The sequence below is a fragment of the Fistularia commersonii genome, chromosome 27 (assembly GCF_037954325.1).
Source record: "Fistularia commersonii isolate RoL2024-O1a breed Wild chromosome 27, RoL_Fcom_v1.0, whole genome shotgun sequence".
Classification (NCBI taxonomy): domain Eukaryota; kingdom Metazoa; phylum Chordata; class Actinopteri; order Syngnathiformes; family Fistulariidae; genus Fistularia; species Fistularia commersonii.
In genome coordinates this window covers 4,935,555-4,957,500 of record NC_141310.1, presented here as the reverse complement: position 1 = coordinate 4,957,500, position 21,946 = coordinate 4,935,555, and the positions used below count along the sequence as shown (strand labels likewise).

Sequence of the window (21,946 nt, the reverse complement as noted above, 5' to 3'; positions counted from 1 at the left end):
TGACAGCACAGAGAGAAGATGGCATTTTTGGTTTGCTGCCAGTGGATGATTTTAGTTTGTCTTTTTTTCAGGACTCAAATAGACATTGAGTATTTTTCTTAAAAGTAACCTTCAACCAAACGTATTTTTTTCGGAGTTCAAAGTGTTTTGAACGTAATTTTGAATGTAATTTTGTTTTCTCTGTGGTTGTTCATTGCATTATATTTTGTTTATACATTCAAAGTGTTTATTGTCACATGCATTGTGTAAAAACTTGTTCCCCTGTACATTGAAATTCCTTTGCTGTCTGCAGTGCATTTGGTTACACTGCATACAGACCAAAGGAAAAAAAAAAAAAAAAAATATATATATATATATATATATATATATATATATATATGTATATAAAATGTTAAATGCCATGTTAATTAATTTTAAATGGTTGTGTGGCTCCCGGTGTCTTCTTTACTGTGGGGAAACAGGTCCAAAAAAAGGTTGCCAACCCCTGGCCTATTGTGTAACTAGAAGTAACTCAGCACAATTTCATAATGGTATACCATGTTTTTTACTTTAAAGGCATTTCCCTCAAAGATCCCTATCCCTCTTGGAGAAGAGAATCAAACTATCTTAAGTATGTATTACAAAATGACCAAACCTTGCTTCCTATTTCTGTGGATCTCAATTAAGGAACATTGATTTAATGTGTGCTGATGTTGTAATTCTTTTGATAATCACATTTTTTTTTTGTATTTGCAGAGCCATACTTGAAAAATGAACAAGTGAATCCTGCATTAGGCAGACGTCGGCTGGCATGTGAGGCCTTTGGTGCTGGGACACTACCTCAGATAGAGTCTGTAATGTACAAGGTACCCTGTAACATGTTTGTGATTAGTAAGGGCCCATATCCCCTGGCCTGTATTTTATTTATGAGTACATTTAAAAAAGACAGCTGAAGAAAAAGAATGAGACCTATATGTAGGTCTAGAAAATTATTCCACCTCCATTTACTGTATTGCAGTTGTTTCTTTTAGCTCCTTAAAGCTCTCTCAGTTTGCATTGTTAAAAGTTTGTGCCTCCAATAACTATACTGAAGCCTTTAGTTACTAAATTTCTGAGACAATTATACAACATAGAAGTTGATATCTGTGGTGGGTGAGTCAGTTCTTATTCAGTTTACATATATTAATGTGAAGATTTTCTTAGAATGTCATTATTCCACCCTGTGATTTAACTTTTTTTTCCTCTGTCCAGCTGGAGACAAAGTTCAAAGATCAGACAAACAAGAACATGACAGAGCGAGAGCAGCCCTTCAAATGTGTTGTCAAATTTGGAAGCACCAACCTTCTGGAATCGCTCAGACACTGTGCTTCTACAGGTATGAGGAATCTGTTGTTCTGCCCATGAAAGTAAAGATGTTTTGTGAGGGGAAATTAATATCAAAATTCAGACTGATCGTGTCATTCCTAAACATCCACAAGAGGGCAGACAAATATTAAAGAAAATACACAAATCCACACATGCCAATATTCAATATTTTCTGTTGAGAAAACACCTGCATTTTAAAGAGCATCTTGCATTTTGTTTTTTTTGCTGTTTTTGTTTTTTTTTCTTTACCCAGTTCTTTTTCATATTTCTGTTTCGCCATTTTCAGTTGTTTCATGCTGGATTTTTTTTTGTGCAGTTACTTTTTGTCATTATCCAGACTTAAAACAGCCAATCAACTCAAAACTGAGATGTGCTTTTTTTCTGCAAGTTAAAAGACAAATATTTCTCTGGAAAATTTCTCTTCGTCCTGGTTGAAGTGAACTGAGAACAAAATTGGGGAGTGGGTATGTGAAGCTGCAGCCGCAAATGATCAATACTGCTTGTATATCCTGTTTATCCATAATGATGATGTCATGGAACCAATGCCACATTAATTGATCCACAAGGACGAAGAATACACCTTTATCATTGTTTCTTAACTGCCTTGGGCTTTTCTTGCAGTGCTATGCTTATATGCTTTTTATTTTATTACAGCCAATCTTTATTACTGTGTATATACATATTCTGTGAAAATAAAGTTTGTATACTTCCTTAATGATAGAAATGTCCAACCTGCAAGTTGTTCCAGACTTATGTTTTTACCTTTTTTGTCCTCAGGGAGATTTGTAATAATTCAGCAACAAACAGTGATGAGTTTTTCTCTTATTTGTTTTACATTTACTTGCATCTCTCTCATAGCAACCTATTAATTTAGAATTCTTTTTTTTTCAGGAATTGCCTCAACTCCTGTTACACCTCTGCTCTCATCAATTACCTCAAAAGGAAGGAACTATTTTGTCGTCACAGACAACGGTACTGGCCCCTCTTCACAAGGAGGCCAACCACTGAACTGAGCAGATCCAGGGGAGCCTTGAAACACAAGGCTCATAATTTGGCTTATACTCACTCATACCCTGGCCACATAATGTATAGCTATCTTTTATTGATTGCTAAATGCTTGTGTACCTAATTCTTAAAGATGAAGCCTTGGTTCCTGGACCGTGATGATAGTTCCATGCTTCTTCCTTTTTAATGTTTCACTAAATATGTCAATCGGTGATGTTAAAAATGGTCTTTTTACTTTTTTTTCTGTCAGATCAAATGGCTAAATTTTATGAAATTTCAAAAGTGAACATCAATATTTTCAGTTTACTTTTTGTAACTTTTCCTTGTCTGTGTCTCTAACACACATTCTATTAAAGCTTTGTTTTGTAAAAGGCCTAGAGGTTGATCATTATTTGTATCTTGGGAGCAAAGACAGGTCTGGAGAGTGATGAGGACCATCACTGGTTTTAGGTTGGCTGGTAATAGAGGAGTTGAAGGCAGCGTGGAATGGACCAACAAACTTATTCTATTCTTTAACAGATTTGTTTCCGAGGCTCATCACATAGCCATGAACAACATTGAGCATCCCACCTTCAATTTTCAGTTTCAGACTCAAGTCTATCTGACATTCTTTTCACCTCTGGAATGTTCTTAATATTTATATCACCTGGGATTATATAAAAAAAAAAAAAAATTCATATACCTTGTTTTTTTACACTGAGATTTATTTTTGTAATCATATTGATGTTTATATTTTTATCTTTACTCTGTGACTTGGAGCCGCTCAAAAAACAAAATGCTATTTTCCCCCTGGTGATCAATATAGTATTCTAAAATCCTTTTTTTTAATGTAGACTGCATATTACGTAGTTGGTACAGCCCCAGTATGCTCTGTTTTAAGGATAAACCTAATATGGACATCAATTTGATATATCCAAACAATTGGGGAGGACTATGATTGTAGTACTTTACACAATTCCTTCAATAAATATGTACCTTGAATAAATAGTGATATTACTTAAAATCTGAAGCTGTTTTACTACTGACAAATTAATCCCATCATGTTCATGGTTGAGTGCAATATCCAGCATGTTTAGGTTTTCTCCTTTATAGTGACATGATGTACACTACTGCACTTTTTTTGTAAACAAAAACGGTATAAATTGATGTATATAATGTGTGTTTTTATGATAGCATTCTGTCCCATGTGGTTCTCTGTATTAACTTATTTACTTATGGCAGTTCTGCTTTTGTTCAATGTTCGTTTTCATTGAATAATCTAGAAATACGTTGGCAGGCCTAAAAAAACACCAATGCCTGATTATAGGACGCAGAATAAAATGTCATAGTTTTAGTTTGTAGAGCTCTAACACTATTTTTAGGGTGACAGAGTTTTAGAATCAAGTCAGCTCTTAGTTTATATGTATATAAAATAGCTAAGAGCGTATTTATTGTACTTTCTTATTTCGATATTCCTTCGAAATATTTTGAAAGGTACAAGTCACATCTTTAGACCGGATGAGGCGTCACTTTCCATCGGGCCTAGTATTGGCCAGAGAGCCTTTCAATCAAAGCTGAAGGACGTTATGATTCTCCATTCAATCCTGCCACCAAAACGCTGACAAACAGAATGGACTGTCAACACTGAAACATGGCTTCCTCTGCAAGGGACAAGGCAAGTGACAGGCAGAACCCCTCAACAGGCAGTCTAAGATGTCATCAAGAGCCTTCGTCGCAGTTTCGGGAAATAATAAAGCCCACCATACTGGAGCTTACCAAAGAAGTGAGGACGAACATTCTCTGCACCGTGGAGGGATGTGGCAAAATTCTCCCCAATACACCTGCATTGAACATGCATCTTGTGAAGTCACACAGAGTGAAGGTAATTTGCTAGATAAACAGAATCCTTGCTTGGTTGGGGGTGTGCTAAACAATGCCTTCATGCTAACCTAGCTGACTTGTTACCTATAAATTGTTGTTACCATGCTGGAAAACGCAAGTCATGCCCGATAACTTCGCACTTTAGCTAACTTGCGATTGTTGTGATGCTGACTTGTCGACACCGTCAGCGTTAGGCCGAAGTTTCCATTATTTTTATAAATATTTCATCTGAATGAAATCTGAAACCCGTCACTGTTAAGTTTGTCACTAGCATGCTAGTGCTAACAGTGTAACGTCAACTTGGGTTAGCTACCCAGCTGTTAATGATTGGTCTCATCCACGTTTGTAGGCAATGCAACACATGAACAATGCATGTGTGTTTATTTGTTTTGTTTTTATATATATATATATATATATGTATGTATGCATGTGTGTGTGTGTGTGTATATATATATATATATATATATATATATATATATATATATATATATATATATATATTGACATATCGATTTCCACAAACTCGAGTTAAGCTCTAAGCATTGCTGACATGACCTATGGGAAGGGGAATGTTAAGATTCTTGAGTACTTCCTCACGGTTTTCGGCGTCTACTCTGAAGTTACAGTCATCGACCGGTACTTAATAATCGTTATAGTCGGAACTATGATCGCATTTGGACCAAGTACCCCTCTGACCGGAAGACCTCTGTCGTAACTGGACTTGGATGTTTTTTTCGTGGGCAGTTGTTCTTTCCCTTGCTTGAATGAAGCCCTTTCCGGAAAGCCCCCCCCCGAAATAGAGCTCAGAATTTGAATTTCAATTAACCCTGGTTGTTTGAAGGGGCAAGAGTTGTTTTTCTGTTAAAGAAACCGGCCCATTGAGTCGCTGATAAAAGAATTTGCTCACCAGTTTTAACTTAAAGAGGTTTGGGAATTTTAAGAAAGTATGCATGTAATGCATTTCTCTGCATTTGAGATTTACAAGAAATGCCTTTCTTGGAGAGTGATGGCAAGCCTGTTGGCCATCAAATGGATCTCAATATGTGCTTTTTAATCTCTGCAAAAAAGGGAAAATAGCAAGTCTAATGAAAAGTGCCCAAACTGGCTTTTTTTTTTTAAATATGCAGCTGTGAAAAAGTTTGGTCAGAAATAGAAATGGCATTAAAACATGACAAAGCACATGCTAGAATTACTCACTGACCGTTTATCAACAAGAATGATACATGACTTTGGTCGTTATTTTTTTTTTTTCTTGTCACGTCCCCTTTTTACTCCCTCTGCTGGACATTATATGTATACCATTGAGGTAATTCTTGCTGTCGTCAGTGGTGGTAATGTATTTTCAACTCTCCTCTGAGAAGACAAATTAGATGGTTGTCAGCGTTTGCTCCGCTGCTTGTTTTGATTTTATAACCAAGGGGCATGACCTTGACCAAATTTTTGGCTGCATCATTTGCAACGACTGCAAATATGTTCTGACCCTTGGCTTTCTACCCTCAGGATGGGATTGTCAATCCGACAGTCAGAAAGGACCTGACTGCCTCCAAGAAGCTTTACTGCTGTCCTATTGAGGGCTGTCCCAGGGGCTCTAACAGACCTTTCTCCCAGTTCTCCCTTGTTAAACAAGTAAGTCTTTCATACAGTGTCTTATATACCTATCCAATTAAAGTGGTGTAGGACCGGATAGAAATAAAAAAGAAAAATCCACTTGCATATTGAGGACCCATTATTCCAAAAAATTAAATTAGCAAACAGAATTGCACATTTGCATTTTATGTCACAGCCCTTAAAACTTTAAACTCACAATCATCACACTGGTAAAATATTCTTAATGATGACGTAGGCTTGCTGTGTAACAATCAAAACTTTTTCTTATTTTGCAAGTCAACTCTTCAAAATTTGGCAGAGCCTGAATTTCTTCACAAATTTCACAAGTCATAAGCAAGACTGTTGCACTGTCACATGTTTTTCAGCACTTTATGAAGATGCATGCTGAGAGGAAGCACAAATGCTCAAAGTGCAACAATGGCTATAGCACAGAATGGGATCTCAAGAGGCACATAGAGGACTGTGGGAAGACCTACCAGTGCACATGTGGCTGCCCCTATGCTAGCAGAGCTGCTCTGCTCTCACATGTTTACCGTACAGGACATGAAATTCCTACAGAACACAGGCATGTACTCTCATTATCTAAATCGGACTATTTTAATTTAGTTTTTGCTTTTAATTAATTTTGCTTTATGTTTCTTCATTTCAGAATCCCCCCAGTAAAAAAGCGAAAAATGGAGAAATTAAGTGGTTCTGAGCATGTTAAAGCCAGTGAGACTGCCTGTCAGATTATGCCTGTGACAAATGAGCAGACAGAGGACTCTCTCTCTTCCGAAGTAACTGTTAATATCTCAGATGTAGCCGGCCTAAAGCCCAACCCACGGAAGACCCTCCAAAAGCCACTTCTACCCAAACCCAAGATGGCACTGGTAAGTGTTCCTGTGATGCAACTGGCCCATCTGCCTGTCCTACTTCCATCCATAGAGACTCGGTCCATAAGGTCTGTTGTGTTAGCAGTAGACAGTCAAGGCTCTCTTAGTACTCTTCATCTCCTTCCACAAGCTTCAGGAGCTGTGGTACCCCAACTTGATTCTAAGATCTTGAGTTTCAAAGAGAGCATGCCTACTTCTCGTTCTGACCTGGGGCCCATCAGTACAGGGGTACAGGTCAGTCTTGATACTATGGCGGCAGAGGACTCAGCTAGCTGCCCTGGAGGACAACGGGGAAGAAGCACCTCTACCAACATTCAGACTGACAAATCATATTTGTCAAAAATGCCAGCAGTGGTTGGAGAGGGGCTAGGGTTTTGTTCTATGGGTGAGTCAGCAGTGTCATCATGCTCCCAAACAGACATCAGTGTGAGTGCTCAAGTTCTCTTGCCAGTAAGTGTTGAAACCCAAACATTTTCCTCCCAAGTCAAAGCCACCTCTACTATTGGAGCTCAGACAGACAGCAGCAGCAGCAGCCAATGCCTGGGCCAGGTCCCTTGTTCCGCATCAACTATGCCTCCATTTAAAACCAGGCAGACTCAAACATATTTCACCATGCCACAATCAGAGGAGAATGCTAATGAACAGATTGTAAGTCATGATCTATTTGGGAGTGACACTCTCAGTGTCTCCACTCAGACAACTCTGGACATTGATGACCCTCTCACTGCATCAGGTTGCAGTATATATGAGACCTCAAAATCAGCAGGAGGCATGTGTTTTGCAGTGCAAACAGATGAGCTCAATTCGAGCAACATGGCAGACAACCAGACACAAACTATGACTTTGTTAAGTGACCTAGAAAACATTTTGTCTGACAGCATGTCGGGCCACCAGGTTCTCACCGAGGCCTCTGCAGGCTGTGCTTCAAGTTTGGGCTCAGTTCAGGAGCAACAGAATGGCATAGACTTTGACTTTGAAGAGTTCCTAAAAGCTGTGCATATTCAGACACAGACAGAGGAGAGTGACCTGGGTGGGCTTGGTGGTGAAGCGCCGCTAGAATCTTTGGACATCCAAACCCAGACAGACTTTCTCTTGATGGATGACCTGGACCAAACTGAGGGACCAAGTAGAACTCAAACCAGTGATTTGGAGCTCTTTGATACCCATACACAGACAGACCTCAATTTCCTCCTCAGTGCAGGTAGCCACATGCCTCTGAGCAGCATTCTGCATCATTCAAGCTTTTCAATGAGCACTGAGTCCTCAGATACAGAAACACAGACTGAACTTCCTTCATTTCCTACAAACATCACTGCCCAGACCTCAGTGTGTCAGGGTGAAAATGCAAGGCTTTTGAATAGCACAGAGACTCAGACTGTGACCAGCCAGGCTGAAGGCTTTGGGCACCTCTTCCTGATTAGCAATGAAACACAAACTGTGATGGATGACTTCTTGTCGGCAGACCTTGCATGGAACATGGAGTCCCATTTCAGCTCTGTGGAAACCCAAACATGCGAGGAGCTGTATGTTCTCTTACAGCAACCTGAAAAACCTAACAGCTGAATTTTAGGGAGTTGACTTTGGTTTTCCATTTCTGCCCCTACATGATCAAGAAAGCAGTCAGTACTGTCCTGCTGCAGACCACTGCTGTAAGAATTCTGCAAAATGACTTTGAACATTCCATGTGAGGATCTATTTCTAGAATATTTCCAGGTGTCTAAACTGACAGTTCAATGCACTTTATTACTACAATGGGCATGATTTTTCAGCTCTGGACCGTTTATGTATTCATTTGCACATAAGCTAACACAAAACATGTCTTGTCTGAAATGCCAGTTTACTTCTATATTTCAATGTTGTATAATGTGACTATTTTTGTTTGGTGCTGTGCAAACTACCAGCTTGAAATTAATTTAACATTTCGTTAATGTTATATCTGCAGTTAATGAGTAACCTCTTTAGCTGTGCTTAGCTGACAGTAAAAGGCTTATGAATTGTCAGCCTATATGGCAGCTGTCAGATACGCACTTACTGCATGAAAAAATCCTCTCCACTGTACAATTAATAACACTGTTGTGCTTTAGTTTAAATATCTATTTGAATTGTGCATGAAGCCTTTTCTTTATCAGCAACCAACACCAAATGTCAGCCTGGGCATGCGATGGCTGCCTTATTGATGTTGCTTCTTAAGCAGTGAGACTATTCAGCTATATACCATCTGTAAGTTTCACTGTTATTTAGAATTTTTCCTGTGAGAACCTCAGCTCAGCTTTCAAGAATCAAATCCAGTGAGGTCTTCAGCAATGAACAATTTCGTTTGCTCAAGACCATCATGAGATGTCCTCAAAACAATTACTAATGCAGACATGAAAGAACAAAATATGAAAAGTTTGTTTCATCTGTTGTAGCACAGTTTTAATAACAGGTGATTGTGAAGTATGGTATTACGTATTTACTTTTCTGGATCTATGTACCAGAGCAGTCTGTTGTAGGTCAGTACTCTAAGACTAGGCTATCGTCGTCTTTGACTAATTAATTCATTAGCTTGTTGTATACAGAGTCAGTCCTCCGTGTCAAAGGGATCCGGTGATGATACCGGACAGAAGCACAGTGTGATACACATTTTTGAATGAGAATTCATGTTCATTTAAAAACACAAATGTTTCTCTCTTTCCGATGGTAGTTCTTTTCATCTCCAGGTTGCTGCCTTCAATTTGTATTGATCAGAACTTCTAAATGTCTTTTTTTCATGTTGCACTGAGTTACCTTATTTTTGCACAGACATCCCATTTAGACTGTGTTGGACGCGACAGAGAGCTATTAGCTTTGCCTATTTATGATTTAGTTGTTTTATGTGCCTTAAACTGAGTATTAACTTTTGTTCCGCTACATATTGTTACCAGCATGTTGTTTTTTTTCTTTTTTTTTTTTTTAAGAAAAAGAACAGGTAATAAAGAATGCTTGTAGTTTGCAATGCATGATCAAATCTGTTGGTATTTTTACCATTCATAAATGCATTGTACTTTCTTTTTAATGAAGAGAAATGTTATGTTGCAATTTAATTTTTCTAACTGGGTGGTTAATACTCTAACACTTTATTTGTGAGATGGAAGAATGTACAGATCAATGATAGTGTGCAAGTAGGTATAACATGCTCTATTTTCTTCTCCGTATCCAAACATTTTGGATGATTGGTTTTTTGTTTTTTTTGACAGTTATTTTACGGAGATTAGTACTTCTATGTTGTTCTTGAATAAAGATACAGCATACATGCTGCCTGCAATTCTTGACAAAGTTGAGATGTCTTACAAAAGTATCAGTTACAGTGCTTTATTTTGTCTATAGCGAGTGCATGCATATATTTTCCCAGCACAAAGTATTTGTTTTGGCAGTACTGGAATTTCTGTGACTGATATGTGTAGTATTTATTTTGCCTTGATTAATTGTCAAAGCTACACTGTTTCTAATAAACTGCAGGAATGAGAAATTGTGTATTTGTGCGTAAAGATTGATGTGCGTGCGTGCGCAACCCATTGGGTTGGTACTCTTTCCAATTTAGATTCTATGTGAGTCAATATTAGTTTTATTTTGATGCAGTTACATCAGTTTACATGCAGTTACAAGAGATTGAATGTGATGTACGCCTAGTACATGAGTACGCCTAGTATGCCTTACAAATCAACCTTTTTACAGTTATATTCACAGAGGTGATTTTAACACTGAAAGCTAAATGACTAAGTAAATGGAGATCATTCCAAATGAAGAAGAGCCAAAGCAGGCATAAATATTTTCATTCATTTATGTTAAGCATTTTTTTGCCAGAGGTCCCTACAATCTATAAACCGATAGTCTAACTCTTAATTGCAGTGACAATGCGACAAATGAGATCGAACCAAAGTTGCATGGAAGCCCTCAAGGCCTTGTGACAGCTTGTCACTATAAACATATGTCTCTGAGTCTAAAATGTAATCATCTATTTGAGTGTTTTTGTACTTTTTCTGAAATTATATTCCTTTTCCAGGGTGGCATTGCTTGATGAAGTAACTTCTAAATGACTGAAAAAAGGGTAAGGTCGTGCTGTTAACTGTAGGAAAGTCTATAGTACAGTGGGGGTGGGTCTCGGGGAGGGTGAGCTGTGATGTCACATGGAACGTACAAGTCAACTGTGATGTCACACAGTAAACAATTCAAAAGGGGAATATGTGATATAACAAAAAGGAAGCATGAGTTAAGGATGACTAAAAAGTCATCTCATTTCAGCAAAAAAGGAACTACAGTTAAACAAACCACTGTAAACCTATTTACCTGTTAAGACTGTCAACACTGTCAACACAAGCGTTAAGAAAAGGGGGTCCAGTAACATTAAGACTGAATCGAAACTGTTAACTTGGAAACCAGTCTATTTCATATGTATCTCGATGCATTAAAGCATCCCATTGTGAAAATTTGTGAGTCATGTACTGAGGCAGGTAAAATTATGCATGTTTCTCTCTGAGACTGTGACATAGATCTCTCTGAGACATAGATTAGCAGCACAGCAGGATATGGAGACATTTCTGTCAGGATGAAGTGTAGATTTTTTAAGTCAACTGAAATCTATTTTGAAATGTTATGGGCAGTGTGAGGAAGGGGCTTTAAGATTGCAAAAATAGAACAAAAGAAGACATGTGACTGGTCTTGAAAGACATTTCTTCACAATGTCTTGGCCATTATGTACCACGCCCCCCCCCAAATTGGCTATTCTAACTGAAAAAGCAAGCTTTTCGTTTCACTGCACATAAACATCAGACAGTTAAACTTTTATTTCACAGCCATCACAGATTAACAGCATCAATTTCAATCCCAATTCACAAGAATGCATGTAAACTTGTGTTGCAGTGGATGTCCTGATGGGGGGGGACCTTTCTCAGTCATGGGATATCAATGTACTGTGTCAGGTTTAGGAGTAACAGTCACCTGATACCTCTTGGCTAGAGACACACCTACAGCAGGAAACAAGAAGTGGTTATTGTAACAGATCTGGTATTTAGATGCAGTTGCATGAATTGAAACCTCTGGGTGAGCAATGTTGCCCACTCTCAATCCTCTCGGCCCACTCCTCTTATCGAACATGTAACAGTTCTCCACTGGTTCTCCTTCGGGGACCTTTTTGCCACTGCTCGGCTGGCTGTTTGTTTTCTGCTGAGATTGTATTGGTGGTAAAAACGTGAAGTTTTTTATTGGAACTGCTTTGCTCCTCGGTTTAAAGCTGTGATTCTGAGGTTTCGAGGAAATGCCGTCTGTCATGTACGTGGACAAGTATTGAGCTGGCAAAGGAATCCTTGTGAGAATCCCATCGTCTTCTGTGTCTTCCTCCAATAACAGATGAGAAATATCTTTCTGCATGGCGTCCAACACAGGCCAGTCTGCTTCGTCAGGGTGCACAGCTTCTGCTGCAATGTAATTACAGGATTCTATCTGCTCGCTCACTATGGGTTGTTTCCCAATGCTGTTCTGGGGATCCATGTACAATTCGCTGAGCTGATGTTCAGGAGAACTCCTGGGTATGCAGTCTACATTGGTAGCTGTCGGGTCAGCGGTCACAGGGACAGTGTTGTCCGCCTCCTTCTGCTTCTGCTTCCTGTCTCTCTTCAAAGGTAGAAGGATGCAACTCAGTGGAGCAACTCTGGCCCAACCTCGAACCTGTTGCACAAGCAAATGCCCACTATTTTCGTTGAACCAAACTGGTGATACTCATCAACTCTTGCAAAAATAAACAAAATACTACAGGAAGCAAACACATACACTTACAGCTTCTTCCCAGCCAGAGTAGCAGTGGTAGTCATAGGAGTCCAGATCCTCCTCGCTAAGATCCAGCAGCACATTGACGTGTGTCCTGTCTGCTCCGGGAGGCTGCTCCCCCGCAGCATCCCCCGGTACCGACAGCTCGTCGTCGGAGGGATCCGTGCAACCCTGCTCCTCCTTCTCCTCCGGGCTCGCCATCGAGTGTTTTCACCTCACGGCGTTATATCTGTTAACGTCACAACGAGTGTGCGACGCAAAGCGCAAAAAGGAGGTAGTCCTTCATTCTTTTTGAACCCGATTTAAAAAAAAAAACAAAAAACCCAAAAATCCAAAATGTACTCACCAAGAAGTGCGGATGGAAATCCTCTTCGCATGTTTGATGTATGTCAGTATGTGTGCGTCCCACACACCCGATATGGGGAAGCAGCATTCAGAGTTTTAAGTACAGCTGAGTTTTTCCTCCGCTCGGCAGTTTTTTTTTTAAATCAACACTATAAACCGTGGCGTCGCGGTGCAACGCCGTCGCCATGGCAACGCGCAGCAGAGGCTGTACCGAGGAAACGTGACGTAAACGAGGAAGAGGAAGGGGGGGTGGAGACGTCACTGCTGCAGCCCGGCGTGCCACAGCTGAGCGCTTACGTTTCCACTTATGCAATCGGTGGTAATCCATCGTAGACATTCTGATCTGGGATCTGAGCAAACTTGCTTTCCGCCTCTTGGAGAGCGGAAACGCTCACCCTGCTGTCACGTGGTCTCCCCCCCCTAGATGGTCGCATCATTTTTTCCTGGTTCACCGTGGAGTTCATTGATGTGATGCAAAAGGCGTGGGGGCGGTACCGTTTTATTTGGTCGCCACGCCACCCCCGGCTCTGCACGTAGGCTTTCTGCAGACTTCAGTCCACGCCCCCCCCCCCCCCCCCCCCACACACACACACACATGCACGCATGCGCGAGCACGTCCCGTTTCAGCATCTCCCTCCTCGGACAAAATGTTCAGTCTGCTGAGAACATGCACGACGCAGACGCGTCCACTCCACGTCCGGAAGTGATTATTTATTGGGATTTTCCCACGACGATCCCACGCTCGGGACTGGACGTGAAACCGGAGGTCGGTTCATTGGCCGCGGAGCTCCGGTTGTCATCGAGTGACGCGGCCAGAGCGCCTATTGGCGGGTGGGACGCGGACACCTGACGGCTTCGACCCCCCTCGACTCGCCGGGGTGTTTTTTTTCTCCCACCCATCACGACTCCTCCGGTTCTGCAGTGCAGGGACTTCTGCGTTTTATGGAAGCGGACTCTGCGCGTCCCGCCGCCGTCATGCTGCCTCCGAAGAACTGCCTCCCCCGGAACTACAGCTGCATCGCCGGGCTGTTCGGCGGCCTGGCGGCGGCGAACCCGCGTCTCGAAGACGGGGAGGATCTGGACGCGATGAACGGCACCTGTGAACCGGAGGAGAGCCCCGTGGTGGACGAGAGACCGCGGGGCAGGGAGATCTTCCTCAAACCACCACAGAGTCCCAACCTGCGCCGGAGATGCAAGTCTCTCCCCACGCCCACGGAGCGGGCCAAGCTGGAGATCTCCCGCAGCAGGAGTCCGACGAGTCAGAAGAAGGTCCGCTTCGCCGACTCGCTGGGCCTGGAGCTCATCTCGGTCAAACATTTCGACGACACGGACGAGCCAGAAGTACCGGAGCGCATTTTGGCCAAACTCCCCAAAAACCACCTGCACCTGAATCACCTGGCCACGAAGTTCCCACGGCCGCCCGCGCACTCCGTGTTCATGGAGCTGCAGTTCGCCAGCCCGGGCGCACTGCCCGGATTCGAGCAGCGGGTCCGGGAGGTGAAAGTCATGCTGGAGAGCGTGGAGGCGGATGAGTTCAGCCTCTCCGGCTTCGTGCGCGTCCTAAACATGGCTTTCGAGAAGAGCGTCTCCCTGCGTTACTCCCTCAACAACTGGATCACATTCATGGACAGTCTTGCTTCTTATGTGCCCGAATCCAGCGACGGCGTCACGGACAGGTTCTCCTTCAAGGTCGTCATGCCCACCTACCTGGAGAACGGAGGCACGCTGCAATTCGCCATCAAATACTGTGTGGACGGCCAGGAGTTCTGGGACAACAATAACGGGAATAACTACAAGGTGCGGCGTCACAGGTTCAAGATGTCCCCGCCGCGGGAGTGGGAGAATGGTTGGATTCACTTTATCTGAGCGCGTCGGAAGTGGAGCGGCTTGTGCGTAATTCACGCGTAATTGTTCCCCGGGTACCTTAATAACGACCTGTCTGGTTTTTTTTTTTTGTGGGTGTTTTTTTTAGTTTGGTTATCTCATTTATGCCATCCTCCACCACACACGGTGTATGTCAGAAAACACCCCCTTCCTCGTCTGGCGGTTTCACACCTCCCTTCCCCACGGCTTTGTGTGTGAATTCGGGGTTCCCACTGAGAGATGCTGTTAGATAATCTGCCTTGGGTGTTAGGGCTCGCCGCACAGTTCGGTGCCCTTTTTGGGGGGCGGGGGGGCATGTCCACGTTATGTAACGTTAGAAACACGTGCCACGGAGACTGAAACGTGCCGGTAAACGTCGACCCCCCACCCCACTCCACCCCCACCCCCGTTCATTTGCCGTTGATGCTCCTCCGCGTTATTCGGCGTTGCGCTCTTTTCTAATGCAATCTAACTTCGTGTTCCTTTTTGCACGTGTGTTTGCAAAGAGTATTTCTTTCACCTTCAATAAAAATCGGAAAGATTTGGATGCCAAGCGAAACCAGCAGCCTATCGCCCTCCCGCGGGTCGGAGGAAACGTGAAGACCTTACACACAATGTCTTACAACGGTGACAGACGAAAACCCACGCAGCGGTGGGTTTCACAAATAAGTACATGATGTCCTGTCATGTCATTGAAAATGCCTTAAGCCATGATTTGTGTGTTGCACTGAATGTCCTTATCTCTTGAATTAGGCCAATTGGGATAAATGTATGACCCTTACATAAAGACTTGAAATAGTTAAACATAACTTATTTTGCCACGATTTAACATATGACTTTAACATATGACTGACTCTCAAGATTATAAATTCAGACAACAAAACTATTGTTTAACAACTTTGTAGAACAATATGTACCTAAAATCAGATGATAATCTTTGATACACTGAAACATAGATGCGATGTTTTCAAGTGTAGGCTTCACCTGACGTGTGTATGTGTGTGTGTGTGTATGTGTGCGTGTCTTGTATGACGTTCTGAAGAGCCCCTAAACTACATTCAGTAGTTGTGTGCAATTTAAATTTACCTCAGATTCCTTGTGGACCTTTTCTCTTCTACTTCAGGTTGATCAGCATTCAACAAATGCTATTTTGGAAGTGATTTTTTTTTAACAGACACAATACAGATAGAGAGATACATTAGAAATCTGTACATCTACAGTTCTAAAAACCTTTTCATTGCCAATGTTTTACTCAATCACACTGTGTTAACGTTTTTTTTTTTTTTTTGGTTGTTTTTTTTTACATTTTTTCACCATTCAAGGTTGACGGTACTGAAAGTACCTTTCTCACAGATCACTGTGTCAAACTAGCCTCAGCTTTTGTACAGAATACAGTCAGTGAAAACGCCACAGGATGGTTCCCTTCAAGGCCAAACCGTATCAAGACTGTGTTATAAGTTGGTGTCTGATTGCTATTTCCTCGTTCAGTCAGCCTGCCCTCTTCAAACAAGGCTGTCATTTCATTAAAAGGAAACGTGTGTGCATGTGTGTGTGTGTGTGCGTGTGTGTGTGTGTGTGTGTGTGTGTGTGTGTGTGTGTGTGTGATTATGTACTGGCTATCATGACAACAGGTGTACAAGTCATTGTATGATACAGTGACTTAGATTAAGTTCTTCACTCTCACTGATTTCTTTCTTTGAAATTTCACCTGTGCTTCTGTGAAAGCAGAGGAATGACATACAGGATGCATGTAATTCTGTATCTCACATTTTCATGTGGTCATTACTTGGTTGTCATCCCCTGAGCCTCAGAGGGACACTCCATTGTAGCAGACAATTGGGTCGGGTTGATGATAAAAATGACTACCGGCAACCACTTGGCTTAGATAGCAGTACCACTGTGAAGTCATGAGTAAATTTAACTCTGAATCTTGCATGGTTTTGTTTGGGCTGCAGTGCAATACTTCATCTACTTTTTTTTCTTCCTGGATTAACATGTGGCCGGCACTGAGTTTATGTTTTCTACCACATTTATGAAGTATAAAGCTGCATCTGTTTATTGAAATGCACTGTAATATAGAAATTCCAGTGACGGCAGACCCTACTGTTAATCATGACATGAAATAAGTTTGTATTTGCGGACTGTCTGCAGAGGTCTGCAAATTTTGTTCGAATGCCCATGCAGTACAATACCAGAGAGCATTTATTGGCTTGGCTAGGAATGTGTACAGAGAGATGCATCAATATCAATAAAGCAGCACAGGTTGTGTGTAGAGCTAATTATGCTTATCATAAACACATGAAAGAATATAATGCTTTAGTGTAGCAGTTGTACCAGTAATTTCTCACACGCTGCTTTTGTTGTTGGTGCATCAGTAAAGAAAATGAAGGGCTTATGGTTACATTTAACTTCCTACACATGACATTCTGCATCGGAGTTTGCATATATATGTATGTAAAAGTGTAAATGTTTCATATTGAATGTCTTCCTACTGCTATGTATGTCTTTCAAAGCATTTCAAAAAGAGATTTGAGATATGTGGAGTTTGATAATGTTGTCAAAGTGCAGCTGGAGCCCAAAGTGGTTAAAAGCACATATATTGATAAAATATTTCTTCTAAATTATTTAAATTCTGGCTGCTAATAAGAATTTAGATGCCCCTGAAAGGTTGAACAATCAACTTATACAAATGTGAGCTTGGTGGGATTGATTGAAAATTAGTAGGGAAGGATTTTGAGGCTGTTTTGCGCATCGCCTTACTCAGCGGCGTGAAGCAGGTGCAAGGTGTCGTAAGAGTTCGCGTGAGAAAAGAATGTGATAGCAAATGGATGAAAACACTGACACATAGAAGGGATATATCTGCTTATGTTAAGTACCACCTGATGCACTTTTGGTGATAACTTTTGGCAAGAGCGACCTTTGATTGTAACTGGCACTGAGTGAACTCAGTCTAAGCAGGTTTCATGCACTTTTGAGCAAAGGAAAAGACAAGTTAGAGAGTCACTGTAAGCTTCTCTTGTGAATAACAATAACTAACAAACCTTTTTCATTCATCCTCATTCACTGGTCTTTCACTGTGGAAAGCCTGGATCATTATTGTCCAATGTGTAACCATTGTAAGGCAAAACATTTCGTTCCCTTTTTAAGTGAGTTTGATGCATTTCTTTTAATCCTATGCAACCATTTTTGTGTTGTGACATCAATACATAAAGATGTACTTTACTGTAAGTTGTCTACTTTTTTGCTCTGAATGTTAACCATGTTTGCATGTCGAGATTCTGATGTTTATGTTTACCTTTTCATTTTACTTATAACCATTATTTTGTTATATAATGCTCAATAAAAATCATTGGTGATGAAAATCCTATATTGTGCCTGTCATAATGATTCCTGCAATCATATTGAATCTTGAAACCAGTTGTCTCTATTCTCTTACCCACTGAACTTTATTCAGATAAATACATTTAAACGTACAATATCTTATCTCATATGTAGCTCAAAATATGTGTGCATTATGTGACCTTTGGAGTCGGCAGGCCGGATGAGGTACCTTGTGGTTTTCTGTTCATAAAACAGCGAGTCTCACTTGGCTGTAGCCGTGGCCATTGTTGACAGACCTGCAGGCATGTCCTTGAATTGATTGGAGTGTAATGTCACCCCGTAATGCTGCGTCGTCTCCAACCTTCCCCTTGCAAGAGGGGGGAGGAGTTTGAGATGGACACAGGAAAAGGAAACTCGTGCAAAGGTACACAATGCCTTAACTGGCCAAGATAAAGAGCATTAAACAAATATATGATGTAGAACTTCGCCATCAAAATAACCAGAATATGAGGAAGTAGTCCATGTAACATCAACTTCTGTAAAATGTTGCTAACCATATTTTGTGTAAAGATTAAGCTACAAAATACTGTGAACAGTAAACATCATGCAACCATGTGATTTTATGCCCATGTCAAAGGGTCAGGTATTATACTTCAATATATAAATATCTTCACTCGAGTGTCAGTTTCCCCTCTGAATGCCCCTGCTGGAGCTCATTGTATGACTACTAAAGCAGTAAAAGTGGATTTCTTAGCCACAGCCATTTAAGGTAACTGGCAACAAATCCTCCACTTCTTTCATTAGCTCAAGTACATTTGTACAATAGAGGCCAATGAACTAAAGCTCTGAAGTACTGCTATTGAACTGTCTTTGTCCTAAGATGTACTATTAATGTATGTTACATTTATCCTTATGTGGTAGATTTTTTTGTGGAAATTTTGAGGTTTTAAGTACCTGTTGTCTTGCCTCTACTGACCCTCCATTTTAACCTAAATGTACTATTGACTCTGCATTCTTGGCCACTATCCAGGAGGTTGAGTCAGATTTTATTGTGGCGAGGATATCCTGAAAAGTCTGCGATCTGCATGCCTTCAAAAGGTTTCTGGTAAACTGCTTGAATCTAAGTAGCTTGTTAACAAAATTGATCTCAAGATTAAGCAGCTGGATTCAAAGAGAGAGACACATAATTCTCTGTGATCCAGATAAAGGCAGATAAGACTACTGAGTGTTCGTAAACAGGAAACGCGTAATAGGAAATCAAGACATGCATCCATGTTGGATGGGTCAAAATTATCTGTGCCAGTAAGCCATTAGCAGAGAGCCAACACTAACGTACTATGGCCTGAAGTTCTTTGTCTCAATTATTTATTTTATTTTTAGATCTTTTTAAAAGGATAGAGCACAGGGTAATTTTCTAACATTTAGCTTAAACCCTGTTTAAATCGGTAGGCTCAGGACAGAGGTCACTAATGATGCACAGCTCACAGAGATAAAAGATAGTTGCAGTGAATCAAAAAATACCAAACGAAAATGAAAAAGGTAATCCTAATGGCTATTCAGAAATAAGCCAAAATAAAATATACAACTAAATATAAAACCCAATAAAACTCATTGTACAATATGAGTTTTACAGACAGAATTTGTATCTCGATTACCCTGTAGTCTGCATACAAAGACACGGCACAATAACCCCTGGACAAATGGGTGGCAAATCATAAATATTACAATAAAAGTCAAGCAGAGACTGATTGTAAATTCACATTTAAAACATTTTAAAAAACTCTTGAAATTATATTTTGAGAAGCATCCTCTGTTCAAACATATTGCTTCCCATTTAATTTGATTTCCAGATATATACTGATTTTATATCTGAGATTTGAATTTAGCTAAAAGCCAGCTTCATATTCAAAAGTGGTCATGCAGCCTACGTCCTGCAGGTAACATGGCCACACAAGGAATCTTTGAAAAACCCTTGTGTCGAGCTGAGATTGGATAACAAATTGAATTGAATTCTGACAATTGTGGCCATTTCCATTGAGAAGACCCGTCTGTATATGATTTTATGATTGATTTGCACAAACAGTTAATTACTATATCTGCATGACTCAGTTGTATCTAAAAGAACATTTGCTTGAGAGGTTGTGTAACAATACCATAAATGTGCTGATGATAAATCAAACTGGCCTGGATATTTGATCAGTTTTTAGCCAGGTGGTGCCAACATGGGCTGGGGCTGCAAACCCATTAAGTTTAGGTACGCTTTCTCGCATTGGCATGAGGACTGATCCAATCATTTTTGGTTTAGTTCCTTCTTTTTTTTAATTTGTCTTGGCTAATAGGCTGTTGGATTCACATTTATGTGTATCTTGAGATGTGAACACTTTTCTGTGGAATAAAAATGGTTAGTTATTTATCTTAAATCAGATTCAGGCCATTAGCATCAACTTTACATGTCTCCAGATGAATACTCCTGTTGTTTAGCATATTGGTAAACATTTATACATTGGCAGTTGGCGGTAATGCGCAGTATATATATATATATATTTCAAATAATCACATTGTATAGCTCTTAATAGATGTGTATCCAGTCATATTTTTGATCAGTTACACTATTGGCACCAAATGAGTCGTGATCATGTTTCTGTGATAAAAATAGCGTTAATCGGTTCTATCATGTATTAGAACAGCAACTTCTCACATCAGGGCTATGATCATGTGATGATAATGTTCCTATCGTTCTCTGCCAAAGGCGTCAGACGTTATGAGTCTCCAACCACATTCTCCTGCCTCCGTTTCTGTGAATCCCCCTGGCTTATATTGGACCCAAGTAATTTTATATAATACGGGTTTCTTGATATTACTTTAAATAATTCATATGAAGCACTTGGCGAGATGCTTTTCTATGAGATTCATTCTGACTCAGCAGTAGCCAGGTGCAGTAGCAGTGTCAGGTATGTCCATAACCTCATCCCAGTAGACACTGAACTTGAATAATTAATCGTCTAAAAGATCCTTTCAACTTTGGAAAATACATTTTGTTGATTTCTAGTGTCTTCTTGGACTGCTAACTAAGATAGCTTCCCAATTCTTCTGATGCAAGATGTTCAAGGGTCTGCTGCTTTCCCCAAAACCTCTATAGAATCCAAAGCTTTTTCCTCCAACTTTTAATAACATTGTCCGCTCAGAGGTAGAGATCAGGTACGACAGGAGTCAGCCTGAATCCTTGTTAGAAACCGCAGGGCCTACCTCTTCCTCTCCTCATGTATGGATTAGCTGTACTTAGATTAGCCAATGTTCTTATACAAAGTAATCATGGTTTGATTCACAGATTTATAGTGTTGACTCCCCTTGCCAGTACTTATTGCAGTCATTGTTGAGACAAATAGAATGATAGCAATGAAGCATACTCATGCACGGAACTACCACCAGGCATTATTTACATCTGTTATCTATTGAAACTACTTTATCTTGCAGTAAGTACTCCAATCTTCTGCTTTTGTTGCAACATCCTGATCCTGTCTACTGATAATGTAGGTATAAGTCGTAAAGTTAGAATTAGTGCTCTGCAATTAGGGGCAGGAGGTGGAGCGATTGATAAAGTATAATAAATGTATAAATAAATCCATTGTCAATTACTCTCATTTTTTTCTTTTGGTTGTCCAACACTTCTGCAAATTCCAATTTCCGATTCAAAAAATGTAGAAATTAGACAGACTGAAAATTTACCTGACGAGAGTGTTTACCAGAAGCAACTTTAACTTAATCTAAGCCATGATGGAAGTGACCAAATGGGCCACCTGGGTATCTAAGACCAAATCTTAGAAGGAGGTCCAATGATGAAAAGGTAGATGATGTTCACTGCTTTTCAAAAAACTTCACAGCTAGAAAAAAAAAATCGACTGAAGCAGTTTATCAAGTTCATGTTCAATTTTCATTTAACGGTAAAT

The 21,946-nt window shown here is 40.5% G+C and overlaps 4 protein-coding genes across 6 annotated transcripts in view; 3 read left to right on the top strand and 1 right to left on the bottom strand.

The window, feature by feature from the left end:
- Nucleotides 1-2,629, top strand: part of cenpn (centromere protein N) — a 4,689-nt gene extending 2,060 nt beyond the window's left edge. For both annotated transcript variants that reach the window (XM_086175030.1, XM_086175028.1), the window contains exons 7-10: nt 556-610; nt 736-845; nt 1,231-1,354; nt 2,236-2,629. In XM_086175030.1, the coding sequence (XP_086031156.1) occupies nt 556-610; nt 736-845; nt 1,231-1,354; nt 2,236-2,357 (411 nt within the window). In that variant the 3' untranslated portion in view covers nt 2,358-2,629. The remainder of the gene's footprint in view (nt 1-555; nt 611-735; nt 846-1,230; nt 1,355-2,235) is intronic.
- A 1,278-nt stretch (nt 2,630-3,907) lies between these two features.
- atmin (ATM interactor) lies at nt 3,908-10,165 on the top strand. Its single transcript, XM_086175222.1, has 4 exons — nt 3,908-4,210; nt 5,710-5,835; nt 6,183-6,382; nt 6,467-10,165. Exons 1-4 carry the CDS (start codon nt 3,980-3,982, stop codon nt 8,250-8,252), a joined length of 2,343 nt encoding a protein of 780 aa, XP_086031348.1. The 5' UTR covers nt 3,908-3,979; the 3' UTR covers nt 8,253-10,165.
- Nucleotides 10,166-11,104: 939 nt separating this feature from the next.
- c27h16orf46 (chromosome 27 C16orf46 homolog) lies at nt 11,105-13,271 on the bottom strand. Of its 2 annotated transcripts, none has more exons than XM_086175085.1 (3): nt 12,817-13,271; nt 12,474-12,699; nt 11,105-12,371 (listed from the first exon to the last, which is right to left on the bottom strand). In XM_086175085.1, exons 2-3 carry the CDS (start codon nt 12,669-12,671, stop codon nt 11,610-11,612), a joined length of 960 nt encoding a protein of 319 aa, XP_086031211.1. In that variant the 5' UTR covers nt 12,672-12,699; nt 12,817-13,271; the 3' UTR covers nt 11,105-11,609. The 2 variants fall into 2 exon arrangements, with proteins under 2 accessions (XP_086031211.1, XP_086031212.1); XM_086175086.1 differs by having other exon boundaries at nt 12,480-12,699.
- Nucleotides 13,272-13,438: 167 nt separating this feature from the next.
- On the top strand, nt 13,439-18,045 carry LOC147217864 (protein phosphatase 1 regulatory subunit 3E). Its single transcript, XM_086174971.1, has one exon. The coding sequence runs from the start codon at nt 13,758-13,760 to the stop codon at nt 14,679-14,681; it is 924 nt and encodes a 307-aa protein (XP_086031097.1). The 5' UTR covers nt 13,439-13,757; the 3' UTR covers nt 14,682-18,045.
- The last annotated feature ends 3,901 nt before the right edge of the window (nt 18,046-21,946 follow it).